General features: G+C 49.2%; 1 protein-coding gene across 2 annotated transcripts in view; it reads right to left on the minus strand.

Annotated features, from left to right (window-relative positions):
- Positions 1 to 3,619: 3,619 nt before the first annotated feature.
- The window catches only part of ENDOV (endonuclease V), a 238,911-nt gene continuing 214,806 nt past the window's right edge, over positions 3,620 to 27,724 (minus strand). The window contains exons 8-9 of one of the 2 annotated variants that reach the window (XM_086931043.1): positions 6,824 to 6,902; positions 3,620 to 6,101 (exon numbers count right to left, since the gene is read on the minus strand). In XM_086931043.1, the coding sequence (XP_086787169.1) occupies positions 6,019 to 6,101; positions 6,824 to 6,902 (162 nt within the window). In that variant the 3' untranslated portion in view covers positions 3,620 to 6,018. Of the gene's footprint in view, positions 6,102 to 6,729; positions 6,903 to 27,724 lie in introns of both variants that reach the window. The other variant, XM_086931044.1, reaches the window with a different exon arrangement.

A 27,724-nucleotide genomic window follows, 5' to 3' on the forward strand; every position in this document is an offset into this window, starting at 1 on the left:
CTTCACCACAGGCCGGAATCACCACCTCCAGGACGGAGGCTCTGCCTCCAAGCCGAAAGCTCCGCCTCCAAGCCAGAAGCTCCGCCTCCAAGCCAGAAGCTCCGCCTCCAAGCCAGAAGCTCCGCCTCTGGGTCAGAATCTCCGGCCCGAGTGCAGACGTAAAGTTAGTAGTCGTAATCCATTCTGTGAAAACCAAAAGTAGTAAGTGCATTCTGTGAATACCAAAAGTTGCAAGTGCATTCTGTGAATACCAAAAGTAGTAAGTTTAGGATTTTGTCTTGAGTTAATTCTGTGAATCGGGCCCCCTATGTGCAGGAAGGGCTGGCCTACCTCCTATTCTGTTTCACCTGCGTTTTACAGTCTTGATGCCTGCTTACTGTGTGCACGCGAACAGCAGATGACACATACATTACCACTTAATCTATGGCCGAGGACTGGGACATCGAGTATTACTGGTATATTTTTTGAACAGAGGTGGCGCCCTGGCTGAGGGCTGTGAGACCAGGAGGCACAGATGAATGCAATGTGCACTGCAAATGTCGGCAAGGGCTACTAACCCTATTCTATCAGACAGATGGAGTCTTCCCTGACAGTTGTCAGTTCTGAAGTGGGCTAATGGATGTCCCTGCTGTTGAAATCAAGCTGGGTGAGGCCTGCAGTCGGGGTGCAAGCACGAGATCACCGCAGAGTTGAAGGAAGGAGATGCGGGCGCGGAAGCAATACATGCAGCTGCCAGGCCTGACAAGTCCACTGGCTGAGCTAACAGAATCCACGATTCGGAAATGAAAATAGCATTTTTGAGGTAGATGGGTAGTAACTTGTTTGTATGCATGGCGACGGAAAGGGCACGCTTGCTGGTCCTCAGAAGGGGTCGTCTTCCTGTCTGTCAGAGACCCCACGGCCCCCTTGTACTGTACCGAAGTCCTCAGAAATACCCTGCTGAGCCGGACTGGCTTCCACAGGGACAAGGGCATTGGTTCATCGAAGGATGAATGGATGTGTAGGTTTGGGGATATAAAACAGTGTTTGTTTTCCAAAGGCTCTCTTATGGTTTTACTCCCCTGGGATCTCTCCTTTCCTCTTGCTGCAGAGCCAGTTAACAGGCTCACCCCTCCCCCTCTTTCCAGCCTTGGTGCAGTATAATTTCCTGTAATGGCGGTGACCTCCCCGACCCCGTATTAATAATGCAGGACCACCTCCCCCATCGGAGCCACGTGTCCTTTTGATGGTTTTATACGAGTCTGAGGTTTGCCTGTCCAAGGAAGTGGGAGCACAGCATGTGCGGGTAAATGATGCACGTCTTCATTTATTTATGTATTTATAGAGCTGCACGCACAGTCCATGCGGGAATGAGAGAATCCCCCAACCAATTAAAGCAAAGCCAAAGCCAACAGATCTTCCTTTAGGTTAATAGTTAGAAAGATGTTTCCATCTTGAGCTTGAAGGTGGTGTTGTGTTAGAGTAGCACTGTGTAAAGTACTCATTTGCAAAAATATATATATAATTAAGTAGGTCGTGCGTGTGTATGTAACATAGAACAGACTCCATGAATAGTTCATAGTTGTTCCAGGCTCAGTGCCTTTTTATCCTTCCAGTGTTGACTCTGATGTATTTATAGCACTTTTTACCAGACGTCTGCCATTCCTCAGCACTGTGCAGAACAGGCGTTACTCTTACCCAATTGAGTGGTACTCAATGTGTTAACCTCGGCAGGATGGAAGGACGAGTCGCCCTTGCCAGGATTCTAAGTTGTCGCCTACCAATGAGAACGCGTTTCAGCAGTGAGTGTTCAAAGTAACGGGACACCCTGCCGGCCAACAGAGAAGAGGCAGAGATGGAGACCCCCATCCACAAGAGCCGATGGGACGCTGCTTTAGGAAAGCAAGGAAAAAGGAGAAACACGGCTTGAGGTCATTGTCTGCAAGCTATGCCCATTTAGCTCTGTATGCCCATACACAGCATATGCTTGATGCTAGCAAACTTTTCAATTCACGTTACAATGCTCTTTGAAACTACCTTATTAGCTAACGAGCATTGGCAATGCCAATAGGTCTGGCTTATGAATGAAAGTGCCTCTTAGACACCCAATAAGTCATCACACCCTCCATTTTCTTCTTTTAGAATAGTTAGTTTTGTTTTGGGGCGACAGGCACGCTGCTAGTTGGGGACGGGCGAAAGCTAATGCAGGGGTGCAGGGTGGGGGGATGGGGTTTATGTTTAGTGTAGTTATTTTAGGCTGTGGCGTATATATTTTTGTCATCTATCCTGATCGTATTTTTATGTTTCAATGTTTGTAACTTATCCTGGTCATTTTGAATATATGGGTGCAATACAAGCATTACTATCCTGATTTGTCAGTGGGCGGTGACTGAGGGCTGTGACACTTGGGGGGTATATACCATTAAACTGCTGCATATCGTACTGGTTAATAGCGCCGGGGCCTACGTAATCCCTCTTGTAGTTTCATATGTCTATTTCTGCCTAGACTTGTATATACGGGGGCATTGCATGTTCGAATATCCTGACTTACTGTGTGGGCGGGTCCTGATGAGCTGTAGCGCTTAGATTCAGTCGTGCAATGTATTGAGTGATATAATTTTAATTGATTGCTGGCGTCTGTGTCCTTTTCTAGGTATACTGACATTTGAAATTGCCCATCTTGTTACCGTGACTGACTGTATTGTACCTGATATGTCTCTATTTTTGTTTCTATAATATAAAGAAATATGTAAAAAAAAAAAGTCATCACACATGTACTCTGTCACTCATCTTGCAGTCATACATTCATTCATCCAACAATCTACTAACTTAATCTTGCATTCTCCCAATCGCAAAAAAACACACACAAATTCAACAACATATGGAATGGCATATGCTCCTGTTGGCTGCCCTCCCCAATCCCTGCTGCTGCCAGAGACAGACAAATACCATAAATTATCTAGTTATCTAAGACATTTTACAGCATTGCAATGTCATGTGCCCGCCCTTAAAAGTTCAAGCTCAGGAGGCTGGATAATTAAACAAAATGGTCACAGCTGTGTGGTGAGCACACACTTTTTTTTGTGGAAGAACACAACTTTACCCCTATCAAAATATGTATTCCTGACTCCCAAGATGTGGGTGGAGTCAAAGCCCCTCTCTATGAGGCTCACGTGACGACAGCTGTGCTGGCAAGCCAGACCATAATAGGCCAAACACAGAAGCTGCGGTCTGCAGTGTTTTAATCAATACTTCTGCTTTCCACGTTGGTTTTAAGTAAAGCACATACTAAAGCATGACACTGCCGATGGTGAAAAAAAATGACTGCAGCTCACTCGGCAAAAGTTCCCTTTTTATATTGTTGTATGAACAAAAGCTTTTGAACTCTAACCCAGCTAAAGTACCTTTAGTGAGACTTAAAGACCAAGAACCTTCTCCATGGCCAGCAGGGTAGCAGAACAGCCAGAGCCCTAGCTCACGCAAGTTTATCACCTCTGATAAATACGCATGCAGCATTAATAGGGCATCATCCTGCCAGAGACCCTCGGCTCCCCTACAAGAGCGTGTTGGCTCCAAGGAAGAAAGCAGTCGAGTAAAACAAAACAATGAAATGAACAGATTTTTAAATTGGTGAGTGTTAATATTATGAAATGACGCGTTTATTACAGATGATAATATAACAATATAAAACTGCAGATGTACAAAACAACTTGAGACGGAAGAGTCCATGAAGATCGAGTACAATCCCAGCTCTGCTACAATCTGGAGAAAGAGTCAATCCACTTTTAGAGTTCTGAGTTGGTCTCAACCCGCTTTTATAAACTGGAGTATGTTTAAATATGCCTGACAATCTGAAGTACATCTGCATTCATGCCAAGTTATCACTCGTCCCCTCAAACACAAAATATGTCTCCGTTTGCCCTATAACCTGAAGAATGTCTTAAACCACCCCAGTAATCCAGAGTATGTCTGAAGCCAGCCCTATAACCCGGAGAATGACTTACTCGACCCTTCTGGTGCAAAGTATGTGTTAATCTACTCAACAATGTACAGAATGACTTTATAAACACTTACAATATGAGGTATGCCTTAACCGACTCTAGAAATGCCTGGTTTACTCAAGCCATCCCTTAAATCCAGCATATTTTTTTCAAGTACCTATAATTTGGAGTGTGTTTTTATGTTCCTTAATAAACTAGAGTATGCCTCAAGCACCTCACCCGTGCCCTGTTAAATAGAATATGCCTCATGTAATATCTGGAAACTACAGTACATCTCAATCCTTCCTGTAACGTGGAGTGTGCCTCAACCTGCCTCTAAAACTCATTGTTTGCTTCAGTTCATTTCTATAATACAGGATGAGGCTCAATCCAACCTACCAAGTGGGCTATGCATCAATCCGCCCCTAACATTCCTTGCATGTCTCAATTCCTCTCTATAAAACAAGGTGGCCGTAAGCTTCCCTATCAAGTGTCGTCCTCCTCAGTCTGACTCCACGATCCACAGTGCACCTCAATGCGCAAGATAAGCCGAGTATGACTCAAGACATCCATATATTCAGAAACTAGGTCTCAATTCACTCAGTAATTCAGAGTATGTCCCAACCATCCCTATCATGTATACTATGTCGAATCCAATATATGATCTGTACCATGACTGGTCCAACCTAATAATGTAAAATGTCCACCCTATTAAAAAAGGGTCCCTGTCTTCCCATATAACCCTCTCTCCCACACGATACCCAATCAGTGTTTTGCAGCAACAGATCAGATGTTCCCGTACTGGCACTCACATATAGTTTCGTCAATGTATCTCACAACCATGACCTTTACCATTTCATGCGGCTTCAGTAGTACGGTAGTCCAGTACTAGGGCCTACAGATGTCAGGCCATGCTGCTCCTGTGCGAGGACTCGCAGATATACCGTCAGGCTGAGGCTGCTACAGTACACAAGCCGTGCCGTTACAGTGATAGGGCCCGGAGGAATCACACCATACCATGCCATGCCAGTCCTAGGGTCTAAAGATAGCATGGCATGCTGCTCCAGTCCTAGGGCCCAGAGGAATCACACCATGCCATGCCAGGACTAGGGTCTAAAGATAGCATGGCATGCTGCTCCATTCCTAGGGCCCAGAGGAATCACGCCATGCCATGCCAGGACTAGGGTCTAAAGATAGCATGGCATGCTGCTCCAGTCCTAGGGCCCAGAGGAATCACACCATGCCATGCCAGGACTAGGGTCTAAAGATAGCATGGCATGCTGCTCCAGTCCTAGGGCCCAGAGGAATCATGCCATGCCAGGACTAGGGTCTAAAGATAGCATGGCATGCTGCTCCAGTCCTAGGGCCCAGAGGAATCACACCATGCCATGCCAGGACTAGGGTCTAAAGATAGCATGGCATGCTGCTCCAGTCCTAGGGCCCAGAGGAATCATGCCATGCTGCTGCAGTACTAAGGCCGAAGGACATCACGACACTGAATGCTCCTCCCGTGCTAGGACCCACAGACCTCGGCCCACAGTCCCGCCCCTCATCCTCCTGTACTATCGTTGTGAGGAGACCCACGCAGCTGTGCAATCTACACCACACTGGCCTTGATACACCCTCGGTCACTGCAGCACAGGGTCATAATCCACCTATGCCAACGACGTGCTCAGATAAGTCTTTGCAGCCAGTCCCTTCTGATGTGCCTCGCTGAGACCCTACAGCTCCGCCAAAGCACCTCAGCCCTGTCTGCAGCACTCTCTGATGACCCAAACCCTCCCAATGGATCGCAGTCCTGACCTGCAGTGCCCGCTTCGAACCCAGCGCTGCCACCCCTGCCCACCGCTATGCCATTGCACCTCGATTCTCACATTCACCAGCAGGGAGTCACTTATGCACGGGGGAGGGGGAGTGTCAGTGACAGGACAGACCTTCTCAGAGGCATGTGCCTCTCACTGCACGCCTGCCCCTCCATCCCAACACAATTTACAGATAGTCTCATCCCGTCCAGAAGATTCGAGGGTGTCTCTCATGGCAGTCGGGGCGTCACCGGGATTCAGATGTGTAGGGCCTCGAATCCTGGAGCACTGTTTGAGGTTTCCTCTCCGGTGGGCACAGCTGAGGGAGCTTCTCCGGTGCCTAAAAATAAAATAAAAACAAGGAAATGCATTGAGGAGGTTTCCATTTCCATCCGTGGATGTAGTCAACGTACCCTTGTACATTGCAGGGTTACTGTTAGTGAGTGTAGGAATCTTCAATGAGAATTCGCTCATACAGTTCTTGGCCTCTCTACAGAGGTCACTATGGAGCAAATAGGATACCACCTCATGCTCTTCTAATCCTTGCCTTCTCTAAAGGAGTCACGGTGTGATAAAGGTGAGAAGAGCAACAGACTCCCATTCAATCTATGGCCTCTCTAGAGATTATCAGGGGGGCAAGAGGAAATAAAGGACCAGCCTCCCTCTAAGCCTCTGCAGTAAACCCTCTGTAGAAGCCTCGAAGGGTAGAGGGTGCGGTTCCACTTAATCTTTGACATCGCAGCAATCAAGCGTCATTATGGCCCCCTCTACCGCTTCTCCCCAACACCTTTCACTATATCTGTAGCATCAATCACTTGTTCCTCTAACTCACACGGACTGCTCTGCCGGGGGAGTTGTTCTGTACTGTGAACACACTCTTCGGGCCAACAAACGTCATCAGAGACTGACTGACCTGCAGAGGCGGACTAGCCTACAAAGACTGTCAAGAGTTCACAACAGGTGAGTACCTCTGAGAAGCTGCTGGGATTCCCACCAAAGGTCAGTCATTTCTGCAGGCAAGAGGAGATGAAAAAGCAGAGTGTCCCAAACACCGCCACATACCCGTCTCCTCAGGGTGGCCTTCAGTCTTCACATGCTCTGGAAAATTCTTCCGGATGTACTCTCTAGAGCGAATGTCGGCCTAGAAGCAAAGGAAAGAACAGATGAACAAGTTACTTACCTTTGGCAACAATCTTTCTGATCAATATTCGATCTACCTACAGTTTCTACACCTCGGGAATCCCCTTCAGGCGCCAGACTGGCTTGCAATAGCTCTCCTGCATGTGGTCCCATGACTCTGTGTCCGCTCCAAGAACCGCTCCCGACAGTACAGCACAGGATCCAATAAGAAGCCACCCCAAAGAACTGACACCAGGTCCTGGTCTTTTTTCCCCACACCCTCTGAGGCAGAGACGAGGCCAACAGGGCTGACAGATGTTAAAGTATATGACAACTAACATGGGGGCTTTTTTTAAACCGCATGACCACAGGTGGGTTAAGTTAGAAATCTGCAGGTTGAGTATCCACAAGAAAGATATTTTCTGATGGATACTTCTACCTGTGTACTCGTCATCTCTTGAATCAATATCCAAGCAGTACCTCCAAGGTGTGTGTCAGGAGGTGGTCAATTCAAGAAATCAAGCAACACACATCTTGCAAAATGGGAATACCTAGAACCTTAAGAGTCAAGTCAAAAATTCCTGTTAAAGACAGGTACAGAAGCCAAGGAATTCCCTGGTAAGACTAGGATGTGGACACCCCTGGGCAATGGAGAAGAAGCTGCCTTTGCTCTGGAAGAATAACCCTTGATACCCTCAGGAGGTTCCTCCTTTCCAACAGCATGGCATATCATAATATGATCAATTGGGAAATGGTCGGATTCTGAACAGATTTACCTCTCTGGGAACGAGGCTCACCAAGGAAAAGCTGATCATCAGTGTTGACAGAGTGATGCACGACCAACGTAAATTAGGGGGACAACCTTTGGCAAGAAAGAAGCCTTGGGAGAGGAGCTACGCCAGCAAACAAGATGGCCGCGCAAGCTCCCTGCTCCGCCGACCTCCGACTCCTGCCAGAAGATCCTGTTATTTATCCTGTTTTTGCGCCCTACATCCTATGTGTATGAACCAGACTGGAGCTTAATGGTGCAATCCCGAGATTTCTACCAGTTTGGTAGACAAAGATACGTCGTGTGGCAGTTTGCGGCCTAGACCAGCCTGGAAGCCGGGGTCTCGAGTACTGGCCCAGCCGGGTTTCAGTTGAACAACATCGGCTGTAGTTGTGAGACAGGGTCCGGTCTACAGAGGTGGAAACATTTTCTTGGACCGAAGTTGACGATGTTTGGCTGAACTGGTGAATATCGAAGGAGGGGTGACGACGCACAATTGGAGCGGTGGACGGGGGTCCCTGGCCCGGTGGCCCGGTTAGGGCCCGCCGGTGTTCGCTGGGTTGGGATCTCCGCCTGCGGTGGCTGAGTTCGGATTGTTATTGGCCCCAACGATAAGTCCTCCTCTGAAGTCGTCCGTTCCGCATCCACCTATTCCCCCCGGGAAGACCGGCTCTCCGGGGATGCGAATATGACCAAAACTGAGCGAGATGTTGTGGAGCGGACTGAGAGTGACCCGTCACTACGAACTGTGTTGGCAGCCATAGGGTCACTTCATGTTTGCGTTGAAGCCCACATCCATAAAATGATAGTGTTTTTGTCTGGAACTGGGCGGATGGGACCGGACACTGGTCCACTACAAGAAACAAAACGACTCGAGATACCCAAGATAGCCACTTCGATGGAGGAAACAGACCCCGTACTATGGGAGGCGTTGGAGCCTCTGACCAGTGTTTTGGGTGCTGAGAGTAAGCTTGATGCCGCAATTGGATTGTCAGGCCTACGATCGTTGCAGACTATGGAAGGACTACTTGATGCTCCCTTTCCGGAGACTTTTGATGGGAACTGTTGTTGGTTTGAAACTGCGTCCCTCCCCTATACATCGGCACCGCTAAGATGGTGGACGAAACATCCTTGGGAATCCATGGCGGTGTGGGGAGTCTTTGGACTTAGCGGAGTTCTCAACACTTTCATCTCTCTGCTTCGTCTCGGTTTGAACTTTGCTACAGCTTTTTCGTGCATTGACTATCCTGCGGAAGCGACAGTTTGTCCGGAAGGGGCTCACATGTTTGATCGGAAGGGTCAAGGATGAGACTGTGTGATTGAGTTTGCCATCGGGTATTACTGGACACAGGGTTTGCAACCATGATGCATTCGGGAGGTTGGGCGGCGTTGAAGCCCACATCCATAAAATGATAGTGTTTTTGTCTGGAACTGGGCGGATGGGACCGGACACTGGTCCACTACAAGAAACAAAACAACTCGAGATACCCAAGATAGCCACTTCGATGGAGGAAACAGACCCCGTACTATGGGAGGCGTTGGAGCCTCTGACCAGTGTTTTGGGTGCTGAGAGTAAGCTTGATGCCGCAATTGGATTGTCAGGCCTACGATCGTTGCAGACTATGGAAGGACTACTTGATGCTCCCTTTCCGGAGACTTTTGATGGGAACTGTTGTTGGTTTGAAACTGCGTCCCTCCCCTATACATCGGCACCGCTAAGATGGTGGACGAAACATCCTTGGGAATCCATGGCGGTGTGGGGAGTCTTTGGACTTAGCGGAGTTCTCAACACTTTCATCTCTCTGCTTCGTCTCGGTTTGAACTTTGCTACAGCTTTTTCGTGCATTGACTATCCTGCGGAAGCGACAGTTTGTCCGGAAGGGGCTCACATGTTTGATCGGAAGGGTCAAGGATGAGACTGTGTGATTGAGTTTGCCATCGGGTATTACTGGACACAGGGTTTGCAACCATGATGCATTCGGGAGGTTGGGCGGTGTTCGGAGTTTCCTATGTTGCGCTACCTATTTGCAGCTTAATAAATTTCGAGACCTTAGTCTGGGGATTCTTGGCTTTGGCGGGGGGGAGCGGATACCGGGGGCATGTATGAAGATGCCCTCCTCCATTTTCAACTTTTAGTATTTAGTTAGTTGGGGCGAAAGGCACACTGCTAGTTGGGGTTAGGGGATAGCCATATGCAGGGGTGCAGGGTGAGTGGATGGGTTTATTGTTTTTTCTTCATTTTTGTTTTATGGTTTCTTTTTCTTCACACTCTCTTTCACTTTCCTTTTATAAGTATAGTTGGTGGAACATCCTGACTTTGTTGGTATTCCAGTATCTGGTGCTCATGCTTCTTCTATTATCCTGATTTTATGGGTGGGCAGACTCTGAGAGCTTGCGCTTAATGTGAATCGTATATTGTACTGTGGCACATCCTGTTTCTCATACATTGGCGTAGGCGTCTCAGCCATTTCTTCACTGCTTAGTATCTATGTCTATTACTTTCTTTGTTTTGAAAGTAATAAAAAGATTTACAAAAAAAAAAGAAAGAAGCCCTGGTCTTATGAATCAGTGTGTCAAAAAAAAATAACGTGGCCAAACGAGGACAAGAAAATGCTGCCGCTCGCTATCAACCTGAGCCGAGAGAATGGCGATCAAGAACAGTCTTAAATGTAACCAGACACAAATGGCAACTGTGCATAGGCTCGCAGGGAAAACCCATAAGAATCGTGGGCACCACGTTAAGATTCCACTGAGGCATAAAAAAGTGAGAAAGGAGACAAAATGCATCACTATAGGAGACTTACATAACAATGGCTCGTCTGGTAAATAAAGACACCAAAAGAGCCAGTGAATGGCCTTTACCAGTGCCCAGAGCAAAGCCTTGCCACGCTAAGGAAAGCAGAAAACATCAGATGAGCGTGCCCTGAGGGGATAAACTTTCACCTCACTGCACCAAGAGATAAAATGGGACCAACACCCAGAATACACTGATTTGGTGGAGTGGTGACAATCTGACAAAATCCAGTCCACCACCTCAGCAGGGAGATCAGATGAATTCAGACTGCCCCCCTTAATCTCCAGGCATGTAGGTGGAGACTCTAAATGTTCAGAAGCAGCACCGCCCGCCCCTCCCATTGCTGGAGAAAATCAACCTTAGTGGAAGAGGCGGGCACAGGGACCGGCAGAGGAGATAAGAGCACCTCACCCACTCCGGCCAGTGTGGTGCCATTAAGACCATCTGTGTATGGTTCTGGCACAGCCTTCTAAGAACTCAAGGAGGTAAGAGGGATGCAGACAATGCTTCTTGTGAATGCTAAAAATTTCCACTGGAGGAATGCCCTAGAGATTGAAGATTGGACCACCTCCAGGTAAAAATGTCACTCATAGTTGGCAATTTGACACTATCTGAGGTTGCCAGCCCACACATTCAGGGAGTCTGCCAGATAGTTTTTTTTTTTTAACTCTTTATTCATGACTGTAACCGTTATTACATTTTACACTTATACTTATCAGTCTTCAGCAGTCTTTTCACATTTTCTCCCTTTAACTTCCGGCTAATGTACAAGTGATTTTCCCTCATTTGACATTAGTGTAGGTGGTCTCAGTGTTATTATACCAAGAAATGCATTACATTTGTATTACATTATCGCCTCTTAACGAAACTCTGTCCCTCCCACCCTCCCCCCCACCCTCCCAGTCTCCTAGCTTTTCTATCAGTTAGGCACTGTAATTCTTGGCATGACAACCGTATACTATCCATCGTTGCAGTTCTAAGTGGCTGTCTATCCTGTGCTTCCGGCGATTCTATCCTTGTTCCGTGGTCCACCCTCTCCCCATCCTATATTTCTGGTCCTGGGACAGTCTCTTGTGACATCTCTAGGTCTTCTTCCTCTATCTCCACCAGCATCCGCTCCCAGTCCTGTGCGATCGGACGCTTCCGGAGACCTTTCTCCTCCTCCCTATGCAGAACCACACCTTCTGCCCTGCCCCACTTTAGCAGATCGGACCGCCATATTTCTACACTCGGGGGTCTGGCTGATTTCCACCTCATAGTTATGGCCCTAGCTGCTAACAGGAGTGCTAAGTCCAAGAACTTCAGCTGCGCTTTGTGGTTCTTGGTCCTTTTCCTGTGACCTATCAGGCAAGGCAGTGCCCCTTCCGGGATCTGCAGGGTTGTGATAGTGTGTAGGGTATGTCGGACCGTCCCCCAATAGCTGCGTATTCTCGGGCACGCCCACAGCATATGGAGAAGGTCGGCCTCCTCTCTCTGACACCGGGGACATCTATGGGAGGAAGCAGGGAACATCCTATGAAGTCTTTGCGGGGTAAGATATGCTCTATGCAGTATCATAGCCAGAATGAATTTGAATTTTACGTTCCTGGACACCCTTCTGTGATGTTCTAGGACAATCTTCCAGGCTCCATCTGTCATAGCCTCTCCCGTATCCAATGTCCAGGTGTCCCTGAGTGTATTGAGAGACAGAGCAGCATGTTACCTAATGCCCACATAGAGCCATTTCACTAAGTGTACCCCTGTTCCCATATAATAGAGGAGATGCACCAGTTCGTGTTGTGTTGGTTTGCTACGTTGTGGGGCCCATGTACGGCGTACGTAATACGTCACTGTGGCATGTAGGAAGTACAGTCTCGCTGGGGCTCCCGTTGTCTGTGCGAAGGAGGCGTGGTCTAGTATAGTGTCGTCTCCAAACAGGTCTCCCATTCTGTCCACTCCCGCCTCCGCCCAGGGCTGTAACCTGCGTTGTGTTTGACGTCCTTGTGGTGTTGGGATCCCTAACAGGGCAATGTTATCTGCATAGGGTCTGGTCCCTGCCGTGTATGTCAATGCTTTCCTCCAGCACATTAAAGCAGTATGTAGCAGGGGATGGCAGTCTCGGGGAATCTTGGCTTTGGGTAACAGAAGGGAATGCAATTCTCCTCGTGCTAGTTGTTCTTGAGTGAAACCAATCTCATGTAGGTTCTTGCCCGCCACCCATCGCGACAGCCACTGCAATTGGCTTGCGTAGTAGTAGCTTTGTAGGTCGGTTACACCTAGGCCACCTTGTCTAGTGCTCAGTTGCAATGTTTTTAGGCTTATTCGCCGTCTCCCAGGGCCCCATATGAGAGTGATTAGGAGCGTGTTCAGTGCAGTGAATATGTGCTGTGGGAGGAGGACCGGTAGGTTGACAAAGTAATACAGTACACGTGGGAGCATGACCATTTTGGAGACTGCTATCCGACCCATGACAGACAGTGGCAGGGATGTCCAAAAATGTATACTACCCCGGAGGCCAGTGATGGCCCTCCTCAGGTTACCCTCAATCTGGTCGTCCTGCCGCCTATATACGTTGATACCTAGGTATTTAAATGTGGTCGGCTCTGTGTGGATCCGACTGTCGCGGAATTGTATGTGGGGGGGTCGTTGCCCCTCTCGGAAATAGAAACCCAGGGATTTTGTCGGGTTAATGGCTAGGCCAGATAGTGTTTCAAATTGAGCAAAGATAGTCGCTAGGTCTGAGTGGTCCCCATTCAGATCCCGTAGATATACTAAAATGTTGTCGGCATAAATTGATATCAAATTATGTGTTCCCCCTATGGAGATACCCATCTCGCCCGCTCGGGTCCGGAGCGCTATCGCTAGAGGCTCGCGTGTCAGTACAAACAGTAAAGGCGATAGTGGGCAGCCCTTCCGGGTGCCTATATGGATGTCGTAGCTATCATTATGCACTGAATGACTGCCTGAGAATTAACTTTGCACCGCAACTATGCACTCTGGGCGCCTGCTTCTCTGATGTGATGTGGGAACAGGCAGAGCAGACATACTGGCAGTCCGCGCCTTTCCGAGCTGTGGCGGAGCTTGGCCTGCAGCTGAAGGTCAGTGAGTAGGCCCGATGCACCGAATGACATGAATGACCGAGAATTAACTTTGCACTGCACTATAGGCAACTGTGGTGATGTGGAAATAGGCAGTCCATGCCGGTCCGTACTGTGGCCGATAGCGGGTTGAAGTCCACGGCCTGTGCGCAGACACTAAGCACTGTATGAATGCTAGTGAATGACCTGTGAGGATGCACACTCTACGAACGACTCACTATTCACTCCACTATAAGGAAAAGGCTGAGCCGGAAATTGTAAAGCGCTCTGATATCCTTCGGGATCAAGTTTGCGCTATATAAAACTTTGTAAATAAATAAATAAAAAATCTGAAATGTACCTGCCTGTGCGTGCTCTGGCCGTCTGGTTCGTGTACAGTAGACAAATCCATTTGATTAGGGATTCCGGGAAGCCAAACCGCCGTATGACCTCGAACATAAAGTTCCATGTCAGGGAATCAAACACCTATCTGAGATCTAAGGCGATGCAACCGGCCTGGAGAAAGTCTGCTGGCATGGCCGACATGAGGGCGTGGAGCCTCCTCGTGTTCTGGGACGTGCTCCTCTCCGGGAGGAAGCCACATTGGTCTGGGTGTATTAGGGCAGGGAGACGGGACTGTAGGCGCATAGCGATAGCTTAGCTAAGTATTTTATACTCTGTGGAGAGCATTGAGAGGGGCCTGTAATTACTTAGGTCAAGGGTATCCCTGCCGGGTTTTGGTATGGAGATCACTGCGGCCTGCATCGTCGTAGCAGGCAGGTGACCCACTTCGTAAGCTGTCTTATAAATTTTCTCTAAAATGGTTACTAGCGTTGCAGAGTAGGTCTGATAAAATTCTATCGGTAGGCCATCCATGCCAGGGGTCTTGCCCCGGTTAAGAGAGCCAATAGCCATTTTAATTTCTTGCTGCGTAATGGGTCCGTCCAGCCCAGTCTGTTCGTCCCGGGTCAGGGTTGGGATCGGGAGGTCCCCAAAAAATTCCGTTGTTTCATCTTCACCACCCTCGGGGGGAGGGGCATATAGCCGTTCCAGGTGAGCCCTACATGCAGTATTAATTCCTGATTGTGTGAGCACCTCTCTACCCTCTCCGTCTCTAACCTTCGTAATCACTGGGGTTTCGGGGTTGTCACGAACCAGGCGAGCCAGCAAGGTTCCAGATCTGTCTGCCTCCGCCTGTTGGCGCCTCAGATAGTCTTTGTGATCAATGACTCTCAGTGCCTCCAGTGTTTCTGCGTGTTCTTTGTTACATAACTATAAGTCTCCCTTGCGTCCGGGGTCTCTTCCTGCCGCCGTCTCCAGTTCCTTCAGGCGGTCTTCAATCTCACAGAGTTTCCTGTGGATTTCCTGTCTGGCCCCTATCATCCTTCCAATAGCGCCTCCCCTTATTACAACTTTCATGGCGTCCCACACCAGTAGGTTCGAGGACGCAGTGTCCCAGTTTTCCCTGAAGTAGTTATTTAGAGTATCCGACAGGTGCTCGCGGAATGGGCCATCTTCCAATAGCAATGGATTAAATCTCCAGGTTGGCACCGGTGGTGGTACCCTCCCCCAGTGTAGGTTGAGTGTCAGTGGTCTGTGGTCTGAGAAGGTTTTAGCCAGGTAGTCGGAGGACATACATTTAGTCACCAGAGATTTGGTACATAAGATTCTATATAAGCGGGTATGTAGGGCGTGTACTGTAGAGTAGTAAGAATATTCTTTGTGTGTTGGGTGCAGGGTGCGCCATACGTCCTCCAGTCCCCATCCCTGGGTCCAGGTTCTAAAGGAGTCGGTCATCTTGTGTATTCCTGTCGTCTGGAGGGGGGGATGTGATCTGTCCAGGTCGACATTTAGGATCATGCTCCAGTCCCCACCTAGAATCCAGGGGATGTCTATCCAATCAGCCAAGACCCGACCCACGGTTGCTAGGAATTTGTCCTGGTCAAAGTTTGGGGCGTAGATGCTGCCCAGGACCAGCAGTGTACCGTCTAGTGTGCCTTTCACCAGTATATAACGCCCTTGGTCGTCTACCCTCCTCTCTAGTTCTACAAATGGGGTGCCATGTCGTACCCATATGGTGGCTCCTCTGGAAAAGGCAGAATATGTGGTAGAGAAAATAGTACCTCTCCACTTTTTCCGTAATGAGTGTGCTTCAGTCTGTGTTAGGTGCGATTCTTGTAGGAATACTATTTGGGCGTGTTGACGAAGTAAAAAAGCGTGTATTCTGTGTCTTTTTTGTACTGCCCCTAGTCCCCGTACATTCCAGGTAGCCAGCCTATATTGTCCTTTGGTGTCAGCCATATTGGAGTACAGCTGCCACAACTGCCAGTGTTGTGCCGTGTCGTGTGTGTGTTATCAGTGCTAGCCAGGAGACGTTTTCACTCTCACCCCAAACTCGAACTCTATAGGCGCAGCATTGGAACGTTGCTGTGCCGAACCATAAAATGCAGAACATAACCAAACAATTTGCGGTGCATACGCCTTTGGGGGTGCGACTATGCATGTGCCTTGTTTATAGAGTCTCACAGCTCTGCGCCGCCGGCTCTACGGTGCCGCCAGGGAAGTCAGTTCTAAAAGTGTCTATTGCTGGTAGCCTCCGAGGGGGTTGTTTTCCCGCCTCCGTGTCTCTGTGTCTCACCTTTCTGCAGGAGTGTGGGTTGTGAGGTCCACTAATCACAAATTCCCATTAGTAAATGAAACATGTAGGAAGCTGGACCTCAGCAAACAAATGGCACAACAAGGGTTAGTGCTCCTGCCTCAGGTTCCCTCCTCCCCACTCACCCCCCCGCCCCCAGCATTTCAATCAATACAACTTACAAAGGATATTAGTAGGTCCCAGGACCTCAGGCCCTTTCGTTCATACAGTTACTCCTGAGCAGCGTCCAAGAGTTCATCTGCTGCTCGTGGCGTCACAGGCGGAAACAGTACCATACTGTGTTCCGAGTCTGAGTGTATTGTGCTGTCTTCAGTATCTGTATTGATGATTTCCTGCTCTTCCCGAAAGGATCCCACCATTGCGACTGCATCTTTCTGATCTTCTTTCTGTTGGGATTTAGTGGGTTTTCGTCGTTTCGGTCTCGAAGTCTGCGTGGTAGAGGTGCCTCCAGTAGGTTCTGCGCCGTCCCTGGAACCTCCCGCCGACGACCCCCGGGTTGAACTCGGATGCTCTTCAATGTCCATCCCCTCCAGCCATTCCTCCACGTCGGTGGGGCTCTCAAAGAAGTGGGTTTTATTGTCATGTATCACTTTGAGGCGGGCTGGAAACAGTAAAGCGTAGCAAAGGTTAGCATTTTGGAGCCTCTTTTTATCTAAAAATAGGATGACCGCTGCTTTTGCACTAAGTTAGTGTAGTCCGGGTAGAGTGAGATGCGCCTATTTTCATATTCAATGAGGGACTTTTCCCGGGCCTTTTGCAACAGTATGTCTCTGACCCGGTAATTGAGGATTTTGACAATCATCGGCCGCGGCGGTTGTCCCGGTCTCGGCCGGCCAGTGGGGATTCGGTGTGCTCTCTCCACACAGAAGAACGGCGACAGGTCTTCTGAGGTCACATTATTCCGGAACCATTGTTCCATGAATTCCGTTGCGTGGGGTCCCTCACTTCGTTCCGGAAGCCCAATTATGCGGATGTTGTTGCATCGATTGCGGCCTTCCGCATCCTCCACGCGTTCCATTAGGGTCTGCACTTGCTGTTGTATTTGTTGGATGGAGGTAGTGTTTTCTGCCACCGTCGGGGTGAGGTCCGTTAGTGTTATCTCTTGGTCCTTGACTCTGTCCGCCAATTTGTCATGATCAGCCTTCAGTAGCGAGAGATTCGTGGAAAGGGTTCTCACCTGCGTTTCTTTTGCGGTTCTGGAGTCTCTGATTTCTTGCAAAATCAAGTCCAGTTTGTCCATCTGTTGGTCTCCGGGCGAGGCTGAGGTCAACATCATTTGTGTGGATCCGTCGGGACCAGACTCTAGTGTATGTCTGGCCGATGGTCCGTCTTTGCCATCCAGCGCTTTTGCCCCCTTCCGAACCATGGTGTCTTCACTCCGGGATTGAGTCGAGTCCGAGAACCAGGCCCGGTTCGAGGAGTCTTCCCCCCTCAGCGTCTGTCCTGCTCAGGCCCTCGCTACTGTTACATGTTCCCAGACACTCCCAGTGGTTAGGCGTCTCCCAGTGTATAAACTGGCCGGATCCTCTCTTTGCGGGCCGCCGCTAATGTCCTGAGTCTTTCCCCTCGAGTGAGCGTGAGGCCTCTTCCACAGTACTCGTGCAGCCTCCACTCAACCCCGCACCGCAGCGCGGCAGCACTTTAGGCCCGTGGCGTCAGGCCTCGGTGTCCATTTCCCATGCTTCTGGGCTCGTCTCACCAGTCCCGGCAGCCCGCAGCGATCCTCGCCCCGGGGGGGGGGGGGGGGAGGGGGGGGGGTAGGGGGAAGAAGGACGGAAGGAGGGAGATGGGGGGGCGGAAGAAACTGTCTCACTCCCTCCGCCGCACCCCCGCACTCTATCCCTCCGGTGCTGTACCAGTTTAATAAGTGCGGCCGCCGGCCCAGGAGTGCAATTGAATTTGCGACCTTCACCGTCATTGCAGATGTGGTCGAAAAGCGTTTTCCAATGGCATCTAGCTTCCTGCCTTCCTTGTCGGGTGGCGTTGATAAGGGAGATGCAGGATTGCGCGAGTTCTTCTGCGCCGCTTGAGTAACCACAGAGTCTGCTTTGGGGTGACCCGTGAGGCATGCTGGTGCCGATGATGTGGCCTTGTATTTTTTATCAAGCCTGGGCACTACCACCTGAAGTGAAGCTGGCGTCTGCATTAGTTGTTTGCCTTGTTTCCATAGGTAGTCAATAATCGGGATTGACCTTGTCGTCTTTTTCGTAGGTTCCTTAAAATCGTAGAGGAAACATTCAGTCTCCTGTGTTTCCATAGACATATGGAACCTTTTGGCTGCCCTCTCTATGAGGTTATGGAAACCACCAATGTCCACGGGTGGTGACTCCGAAGACTGTGGCTCTGGAGAGGTCGGAGATTGAGCGACGTAGTCCTGGTCTGCGTCAGGGTCTGAGTCGTCGTCACGGACTTCCCCCTCTTCGTGGTCTCTCTCCTCATCGTCGGAAAAGATAATGTCTTGTGCTGGATCTTGGTTTTTTGAAAGTACCAGCGGAGGAGGATTATGTCGAGGTACAGGAGCAGGTACCTGTGTAACTGGAGGTGCAGTAGTAGTGGTTTTCTCGGGGAACCGCTCTTTATAGTCTTTTATGAGGAATTGTAGGTCCGAGACAATGGATGCTGGTAGGCACACCATTGGTGTTACTTGTGTGTGTACCTGAGTATGGACAGTCTGTTCCATGTGTTCCTCTACTTCTTGTTCCTCATCTGTGCTTTGGCACTTAAGCACCAATTCTGAAGGACTAGTGGCCTGAGTATATAACTCCTCATCCAGCTCTTCATCTTGCAAGAAGCAGGATGGGGTCAGTTGTTGCACCTTACTGGGTGACGTCATGTCCGGTGTGATTGGCTTTTTTGTTATTTTGATCGTGACATGGGACGTCTGGGCATCCATGGCATGTGAAAGTAGTTCAGACTCTTTCCAGGTGCTTGCTGTCGTCGACGCCTGTGTCGGCGGTGCCGCCTTAGAAATCTCCGTCGTCGGCGGTAATTTACTCTTCGTCGACGACGCCGACGACAATTTCTCCGTTGTCGACGGCTTCGTCGTCGTCGATGGGGTGCTCCTCGTCGACGAGGGAGGCTTCGTCGACGTTGTGGCTTTCGTCGACGGAGTCGTCGTCGATGTCTTCGACGTCGATCTCGTCGTCGACAACATAGTCCTAGATGGAACGGTAGACGGCACAGGTCTACTCGTCGACGATGAAGGTGTCGTTCTCGTCGTCGAGGAAGATGCCGACTATGCCGTCATCGTCGACACTGTTGTCGTCGACGTCAAGACGGTTTTCAGCGCTGAGGAGACCATCGACGTTGTTATTGTCGTCGGAATCAGCGGCTGCTTCCTGGGGACAGGAAGGTCCTTGTCAGACACTGGTGGCCTGCCCTCTGAAGACTTTCTAGAGGCCTTCTTAGGAGGGGTGTCTGAGGGGCCAGGGGAGGAAACCCTTGGCCTCTTCAAGGAGAACTGCGAAACGCCAGACATGCTCTCACCTTCTGAAACCAGGTCGCTCTCTGGTTTGTTCTTAAGTCTGTTCAGCCATAGCAAAAGACGTCCTTCTCGGTCCTTCTGAGTTTTGTTGGAGAATGTTCTACATGTTTTGCAGTCCTTGGCCTGGTGTTGGGGGTAGAGGCAGTATAAACAAGTTTCATGTTTATCCTCCACGTGAAGCCTTTTTTTACCACATGAAGCACAGGCTCGAAAGAGACATTTTTTCTGGCTATCAGCCATAGCAAAGAAGTTGAGAAAAAATTGTTTTTGTTGAAAGAAGCAAGTTTCCTGAGGAGAACTCAGGTGGAGACTCCCTAGCACAACGTGCAGTAGAAAATCTGGAAGACTGAGGCTCCTGACAGGAAGGTTCTAGAAGGAGGTAGTAGCTGATTGGTTGGTTCTCTTTACTTTGGTCCTTTTTACAAAAGGACACAGATAGGCTACCAAGGTGGGACCCTTGGGCCTACTCTGTTTGGTCCTTCCTACATAAGGACTTAGATAGGACACTAAGGTGAGACCCTTAGGCCTATTCCTTTATATGTAGGTCTATAGAACATTACTTTTTATATACCGGAGGCTCCCATCTCGACGACGGGGAATGATTCAGGCATGTGAATCTATGAAAGACACCCAAATACTGGATAATACAGTTATCAGGCAGTTCGTTAAGCAAAACTAATGCAATATGTAACATATATATCAGGCAGTTCGGTTTGCAATACTAATGAACTGTGTAATACGACAATCCGGCAGTTCGTGATGCAGGACTAAGACAAGGCATAACACATCTATCAGGCAGTTCGTTAAGCAAACCTAGTGCAATGCGTAACACAACTACCAGGCAGTTCGTTATGCGAAACTAATGTAATGGGCAATACGGCAAACAGGCAGTTTGTATGACGCATTGCCTTATTTCCGCACAACAATCATCAGATACTCCGTTATGCAGGAATAATGCAATACATAATTTACTCCAGCACCGTTCACGGTGCTTCCGGCGGTCTCTCTGCCACTCGTGCTGGCTTGCGGTTAGTCTCCGGCCACAGTTACCCCCCACACAGGTAAGATATAACACAGTAAATGCAGCTATGCACTCCGGCCCCGGTGCTGCCACTCCCTTGGCACAAGGGCCGTGATCCGAGTCGAAGCAGAGGTTCGAGCTGCAGGACAGAAGGAGGCCGAGAGTGTCTCCCTCCGAGCCCGCGCCCCCGCCCCAGGAGTCGACACACCTTACCTGGGGGGCGTGAACCCACTCTCCTATCCTCGTCCAGTGACTTGAGCCTCCAATGCAATCTCTCTGAATTTCCGGGCAACGGGAAGATCCCAGGCTGTACACTACACCCGCATTTAGAGTCAATGAAACTCACTAGACTCCGGGTGCACGATAACCAGACAACTCCTCACGAGGGTCTCAGGCTGCACCCGACACACGCATGCTGTGTTGCTGCGACACACTTGATCTTCTGGTGCCCCCGATCACAGGGCACAACTTGCGCAGGTCTGCGGCGGTAGAAAGGACAGGCATTCCATGTCGTGGAGACACACTTTATCTTCTGGCGCCCCCAATCACAGGGCACAACTTGGGCAGGTCTCAGGCTGTAGAAAGCACATGCACACAGCGTCACTGAGACACACTTGCCCTACTGGTGTGCACGATCACGGGTCAATCCACGCGAAAGTCTCAGGCTGCACCAAACACACTGCGTCGGTGAGTCTCGTTTGGAACTCCACGAGCCCAAGATCACAGGGCACAACTTACGAAGGTCTCAGGCTAGACAGAGCACCCGCACGTCTCTGAGAGTCTTCTCTGGAAACTTTTGTGTTCCTATGTTTCCGAACAGGGCGCCAGCTCACCTCAGGCCCTTGGGGACAGTTACTTGAGGACACAGCACACCACAAAGTCCTTCAAGCAGGGGGACACAGCACACAGCAAAATCCCTGTAGCCTTTCCTTGGTTGAAACAGCAAATTGTAGGCCAGCCCCAGATCACCCAGCAAGAGCAGTCCTATCCATCAGTCTCTTCAGTTGTTTCTTCCTTGGCAAAGGTCCTCTTGACCACGAAGTAGCTCCAGTCTTGTTCACACTTGATCAAGCCAGTCTCCAAAGTTCAGGGGATTCAGCTCGCTTAGTTATACCTCTCAATGGCTTTGAAGTCTTTGTGCTTCAGGGGGCACTGACCTCTGCTCAAACCAGTTCTGGGTGCCTCCCTACCAGTGACACCTTCTTTCTTTGATTAGTGGGGGTCTGGATTCCCAATCACTCAGCAGGAGATGAGACAATTGTTTTATAGCACCAGTCCAGGCCTCTTCACCTCTAGTGGCTTCTCCTCCCCACTACACTCCAGATACAGGTCAGCCTATGCTGTCTCACCTCCTCCCCTGGGTTAAGACATTCCCCAGATCCTATCACTTTCAAATCCAGACAGTCAATCCACAACCAGGCAGAGACACACAGAAATGTTTAAAGCACAAAAACCCAGCCACTTCTAAAAGAGTGCTTACAAACACATAATGCAAAAAACATCTTCATAAAAAGATGTGTTATTGCAGGGTGAGTTCTGGCATACTAAACTTCACCTCTCCATCTTAGGCCTTTGGGAAGATATGCTGGAAAGCATATTACACAGCCTTCCCATTCTATTCTAATGGGCAAGATGGCCTTTCAACAGGGAATACAAAATGGTGATTATTTCACTGTCAGGACATGACACACAGCTTAGTACATGTCCTACCTTTCACATGTACTACACTTTGTCCAGGGGGGACCCTAGACCTACCATAGGGATGTCCTAGGTGCACAGAAAGGGACGGGTAAGGTCTGGCAAATGAGTGCACTTGACAGAACAAATGGCAGTTTCACAAACTGCGCGCAGGCGCCGCAATGGCAGGCCTGAGTTCCCTTTTCAAGGTTACTTGAGTGGGTAGCACAATAAGTGCTGCAGGCCCACAAGTAGCCTTTGCATTACTAGCCCTGGCACACATAGTGCTTTTTACTAGGGACTTCACTAGTAATACAACATAACAATTATGGACATCCAATTACCATTACACTGTACACAGGGAGCACTTGCACTTAGGCACTGTTTAGCAGTGGTAAAGTGACCAAAACATCTAAGTTGGCAACACTTGTCAGAAAAAAGTTTGAGGGGAAGAGCAAAAAGTTTAGGGAACTTAAGCCAAAAAGGGCTAAGTCCCACAACAGTGTACCATAATCAGAGGTACAAGCACCTGGCATTGAGTGCTGCAATCTGAAGTAACATCAATTGGCACAGTGTACTTCAATCAAAGCACAATGTATCACAATCAGAGGTAGAAGCACTTGGCACAGTGTAATTCTATCAAATGGAAAAGCACTTGGCACTGTGTACCACAATCAGTGGTAGAAGTATTTGGCACACAGTGCTGAAGGTAAAATTACTTGGCACAGTGTAATTCAATTAGATCAAAAATCATTGGTGTAGTGTACCACAATCAGAAATAGAAACACCTGGCACAGTGTAATGCAATCAGAAGGAGAGGCACCTGCCAATGCGTACAGTAATCATAAGGTAGAAGTACTTGTCACAGAGTGTCACAGTCAAAAGAAAAAGTACTTGGCACTGTGTGATGCAATCATAGGGAGAAACACTTAGCACAGAGTGCTGTAATTGGAGACAAAAACACTTGGCAGCTTTAGCTGTAATAAGGACAAAGACATGGATTCTCCCTCCGATGGTACATGGTGCCAGGATCGGACCGGAAAGCACAAGCCACAATGTTGTGTTATACTATATATGGATTTATAGAGCCCGGCTAATCTCCCTCAAGGGTATCCAGGCACTGAGTAGGGTGAGGGCCCAAGATAGGTGGACGGATGGAAACATGTCTGATATTTCTTGAAAAGCCAGTTCTTGAGCTTCTTTAGGAAGTTCATGAGGGAGGGGCCAGTACTGAGGTGTAGCAGGAGGTTGTTCCAGGCTTGGACTGTAAAGTGTGAGAAGGATTGGCCCCCACATCTCAATGCGAGTGGTGCATGCGGTAGCCTGTGAGGCCGACCAAAGTGGTCTGGTGGGTTGGTATACGTTGAGGTGGTGGTTGAGGTAAGCTGGTCTGATTTTGAGCAGGGATTTTTAGGCGTATCTGAGCAGCTTGAATTCACATCTTCCCGGACTGGGAGCCAGTGGAGTGTGTTGTGGTGAGATGTGGGAGTTTCGTGGGATGTCCAAGGTGAGTCTGGTGGCAGCGTTTTGGGTGGCTTGGATTTCGGCATAGAGGGTATTTCCGTAGTCGAGTTTTCTTGTGATTAGAGCATGGGTGACCATTCGTCTGGTGTTTAAAAGGATACATTTGAAGATCTTCTGTAGCATTGACAGAATATGGAAGCATGATGAGGAGACAGCATTGATCTGTTAATTCATGGTGAGGTTGGTGTCTAGGATGATCCTGACATTTCTGGAATGATCAGTAGAGGTGGGTGGGAGCCCTGTTTAAAGGGCTACCATGAGGAATCCCAGGGGAAGTAGTGGTTTAAAAAAATCAGGACTTAGGCTTTGTCTGAGTTGAGCTGGAGGCAGTTGTTACTCATTGATGATCCGACGTTGCTCATCCAGTTGGTGAAGTTGGTTTTGACGTCATTGGATCTGTCCATTACGGAGAAAATGAGCTGAGTGTCGTCGGCGTGCGAGATGATGCTGATGCTGTGCGATCAGAGAATGTCTGTGAGGGGTGCAGTGTATACATTGAAGAGCGTTGGGCTGAGGGATTTAGCAGATGAGATCTTTGGTTTCTGATGTGTAGGGTGGTAGTATTCTTCCTTTGAGGAAGGAGGATATCCAATGAAGGGCTGGCCTGCGAACTCCCTGGAGGTGAAGCATGCTGATGAGTGTGTTGTGGGAGACTGTGTTGCAGGTTGGGGAGAGGTTGAGGAGGATGAGGGCAGGCATTTCTCCTCGGTCGGGGAGACTTTTGATGTCTTCGGTGACTGCGATGAGGGCTGTTTTAGTGCTGTGGTTGGGGTGGAAGCCTGATTGAGATCTGTTGAAGAGTTGGTGGCACTCTAGGTGGTCACAGAGTTGAATGTTCATGGCTTTCCCTATAACTTTGGCTGGGAAAGGTAAGAGTGAAATGAGTCTGAAGTAGCTGAGGGTGTTGGGAACTGCTAAAGGCTTCTTTAACAGGGCGGCGACTTCTGCATTTTTCCAGTTTGCCATGAAGGTGTCGGTGGGTAGGAAGGAGTTGATGATTCTGGTGAGAGCAGAGAAAATGCTGCTGCTTCCTAAGTTGTAGATTAAGTAGGGACAGGTGTCAGAGCGGGCACAGGAGTGGATGGTTTTCGTCAGGTCAGTGGTGTCTATATTCAAGAGGGGTTTCCATTTGTTGATCTCCTGTTTAGCAGTGGTAACGGAGTACGGCTGGTCGAGGAGGTTCGGATCGGTGGGCTGAGGGTCTACTTTGTTGTAGATCATAGCAATCTACTGGCTGAAAAGGTTTGAGAGTGCATCACAGAGTGTTTGCGATGGAGTGATGTCACTGTTGGCTGCTGTGGGATTGGAGAACTCCCTGACGATGGTAAAGAGTTCTTTGCAGTAATTAGAGGTGGCTTGATGTGTGAGGGTAAGGGCTCTTCTTTGCGTCAAGTAGTTGTTTGAGGTAGAGGTTGAGGGCTGCTTTGTATGGGAGTCTTGTTGTGGTGTTTTGTTAAGTCTCCATCGTCTTTTGAGTTGTTTACAGTGGCATTTGCAATCCCTGTACCAGTTGGGGACTATTGTTGTTGTTGTTATTGTTGATACAGGGGTGCGATGTGGTTCGCGCACTCGTTGATCCACTCATTTAAGATGTTAGTGTCGCCATTGGGATTTGCAGTGTGGCTGGGGGTGGTCCTGAAGGTTCTGGGCCCATTCTTCTTCGGATACTCTACCCCAGTGTTTTTTTAGTGGGGTGATTCAGTGGGTGGGTATCCTGAAATAGATGATGTAGAGGTCTGACCATGTGAGTGCTGTTATGTGGGTGGTGGTGATCCTTTTAATGAAGGAGAAGATTGGGTCGAGGGTATGGGTAGGCCCATGGTCTATCTCGGTGAGTCCGAGCTTGCTGAGGCTTTCGAGGAGGGCCGTGGAGGTTGGGTTTGTGTTGTCTTCCAGGTGGAAGTTAAGGTCTCCGAAAAGAATGTAGTTGCTTGATCTGACAGAGAGGGGTGCGATGAAGCCTGCAAAGTCGTGTCAGAATTCTGCTCAGGGTCCAGGTAAACAATAGGCAAGCGTGCCCTTTAGATGGCTGTGGTTGTCCTTTCGTATTTCGAAGTGTAAGTGTTCCATGGGGTTGGTGTCCGAGTTTGTGGGGGTGGTGCAGTAGATCGTGTTTTTGGGGACAATCGAGAGTCCTCCACCTGGTTTGTCGGTAGGTCTTGGTGTATAATTTTGTATGTGGGTGGAATGTCTGCAGCAATGTCCGAGTACGCTGCTTGGTTTAGCCAACTTTCGGTCAGGAATAGTTCAGGTGTGTTGCTGGTCAAGAGGTGCAGATTTCTAGGGAGTGTTTCCCGGTGAGAGGACATTAAGGAGCATAGCAGACAGCTGGTGTGGGATGGTGGTGTTGATCCTCAATTGTTTGGTGGTGTCTGTTGGTTGCTCGTTGCTGTTGTTTTCGCGTATGCGGTGTCACTGTTGAAATTGCAGTGGGTGCAGGTGAAAGGTCCTACCGTGTTGCAGAGAGATGTGTAGTAGCAGGGAGAAGGCCATTGTGTTGAGGCCGTGGAGGATGGCGGCTGAGTAGAGGCAGCGTTTGTTGGCTCAGGTGTTTGCAGCGGCTGTGATGGAGATCTTGCATCAAATGGTGCGGGCCAGAGTTCCTAGCCTTGGTCGAGATGCAGACGGGCTTGCCTTTGGTGTGCTCCACCTGTTAGGTTGCACAGCCGCCTGCATTAAGAAGGCTTCAGCCAAGCTGGGAATGGAAGAGCAGAAAATCTGGAAGCGGCAGTGAAAGCAGGCAGCAGCCTGCAGCCAAAAGCGAGAGAAAGGCAGGGAGATGCTGGCACTGGCAACAGGAGCGGGCAACTAGCAGGCAAGGCCCTGTTGTATAGTAGAATAGTTTATGTAACGTATATTTGCATGCAAGGCGTATGACATGGGAGGACTGGGGCTTGTATTATTATTATTATTATTATTATTATTATTATTATTATTATTTAATTTTATAGAGCGCGTAGTCACCCGTAAGTATCCCAGCGCTAAAATCAGTACAACTAGGAGTCAGCAAGGGAAGGGGAGAGACAGTTTAAGGGAAGAGGTGGGTTTTCAATTGCTTCCTGAACCGTAGGTAGTTGGATTCGGTTCTCAGGTAGTGCGGTAAGGCGTTCCAGAGACGTGCGGTGTGAACCGAGAAACGTCTTCCTCCTGTTCGGGCCTTCTTAATTCTGGGGGTGACAATGAGGTGTTCCTGGTCGGAGCGGAGTGATCTAGGGGCTTTGTATGGTTTTATACATTTTTTTAGGCTTGGGGGACCATTGTTTTGGAGCAGTCTGTGTGCTAGGCAGAGGGCCTTGAACATCACACGTTCTCTAACCGGAAGCCAATGGAGACACTTCAGCGCTGGTTTGGCTGAGGCTCTGGCCGGGGTGTTAGTAAGGATCCGGGCAGCTGCATTTTGGACCCTTTGCAGTTTATTCAGGGTTGCCTCTGGGGCCCCTAAGTAGATGGAATTACTAAAGTCGAGCCTAGAAAGAATCAGTCCTTGGATCAGCAGTTTTTGAGAGTTGTGGGGGAGTAGGGGCAGGATCTTTCGAATTGACCTGAGCAGTCCAAAACACGTACCGGCTACCTTTTTTGCCTGTGTTGCAAAATATAATTCCTTATCGAGCCAGACACCCAGGCTTTTTACCTCTGGTTTCGGATCTGGGATCGGGCCTAAACAGGGTGGCCAGATGTTATGAAGTGAAGTGGGTCCCTTCTGGCCAAGGAGGAGAATGTCAGTCTTTGAGCCGTTGAGTTTCAGAGACGATCTATTCATCCATCCTTATATCTGCGTCAGACAGTTGTAAAGGTCCGCAGGTTGTTGTTTCGGATGAGAAAGGGACACCACTAACTGAGTGCCGTCGGCATAGCTGACGATG

Source organism: Lissotriton vulgaris, chromosome 7 (genome assembly GCF_964263255.1).
Source record: "Lissotriton vulgaris chromosome 7, aLisVul1.2, whole genome shotgun sequence".
Classification (NCBI taxonomy): Eukaryota; Metazoa; Chordata; class Amphibia; order Caudata; family Salamandridae; genus Lissotriton; species Lissotriton vulgaris.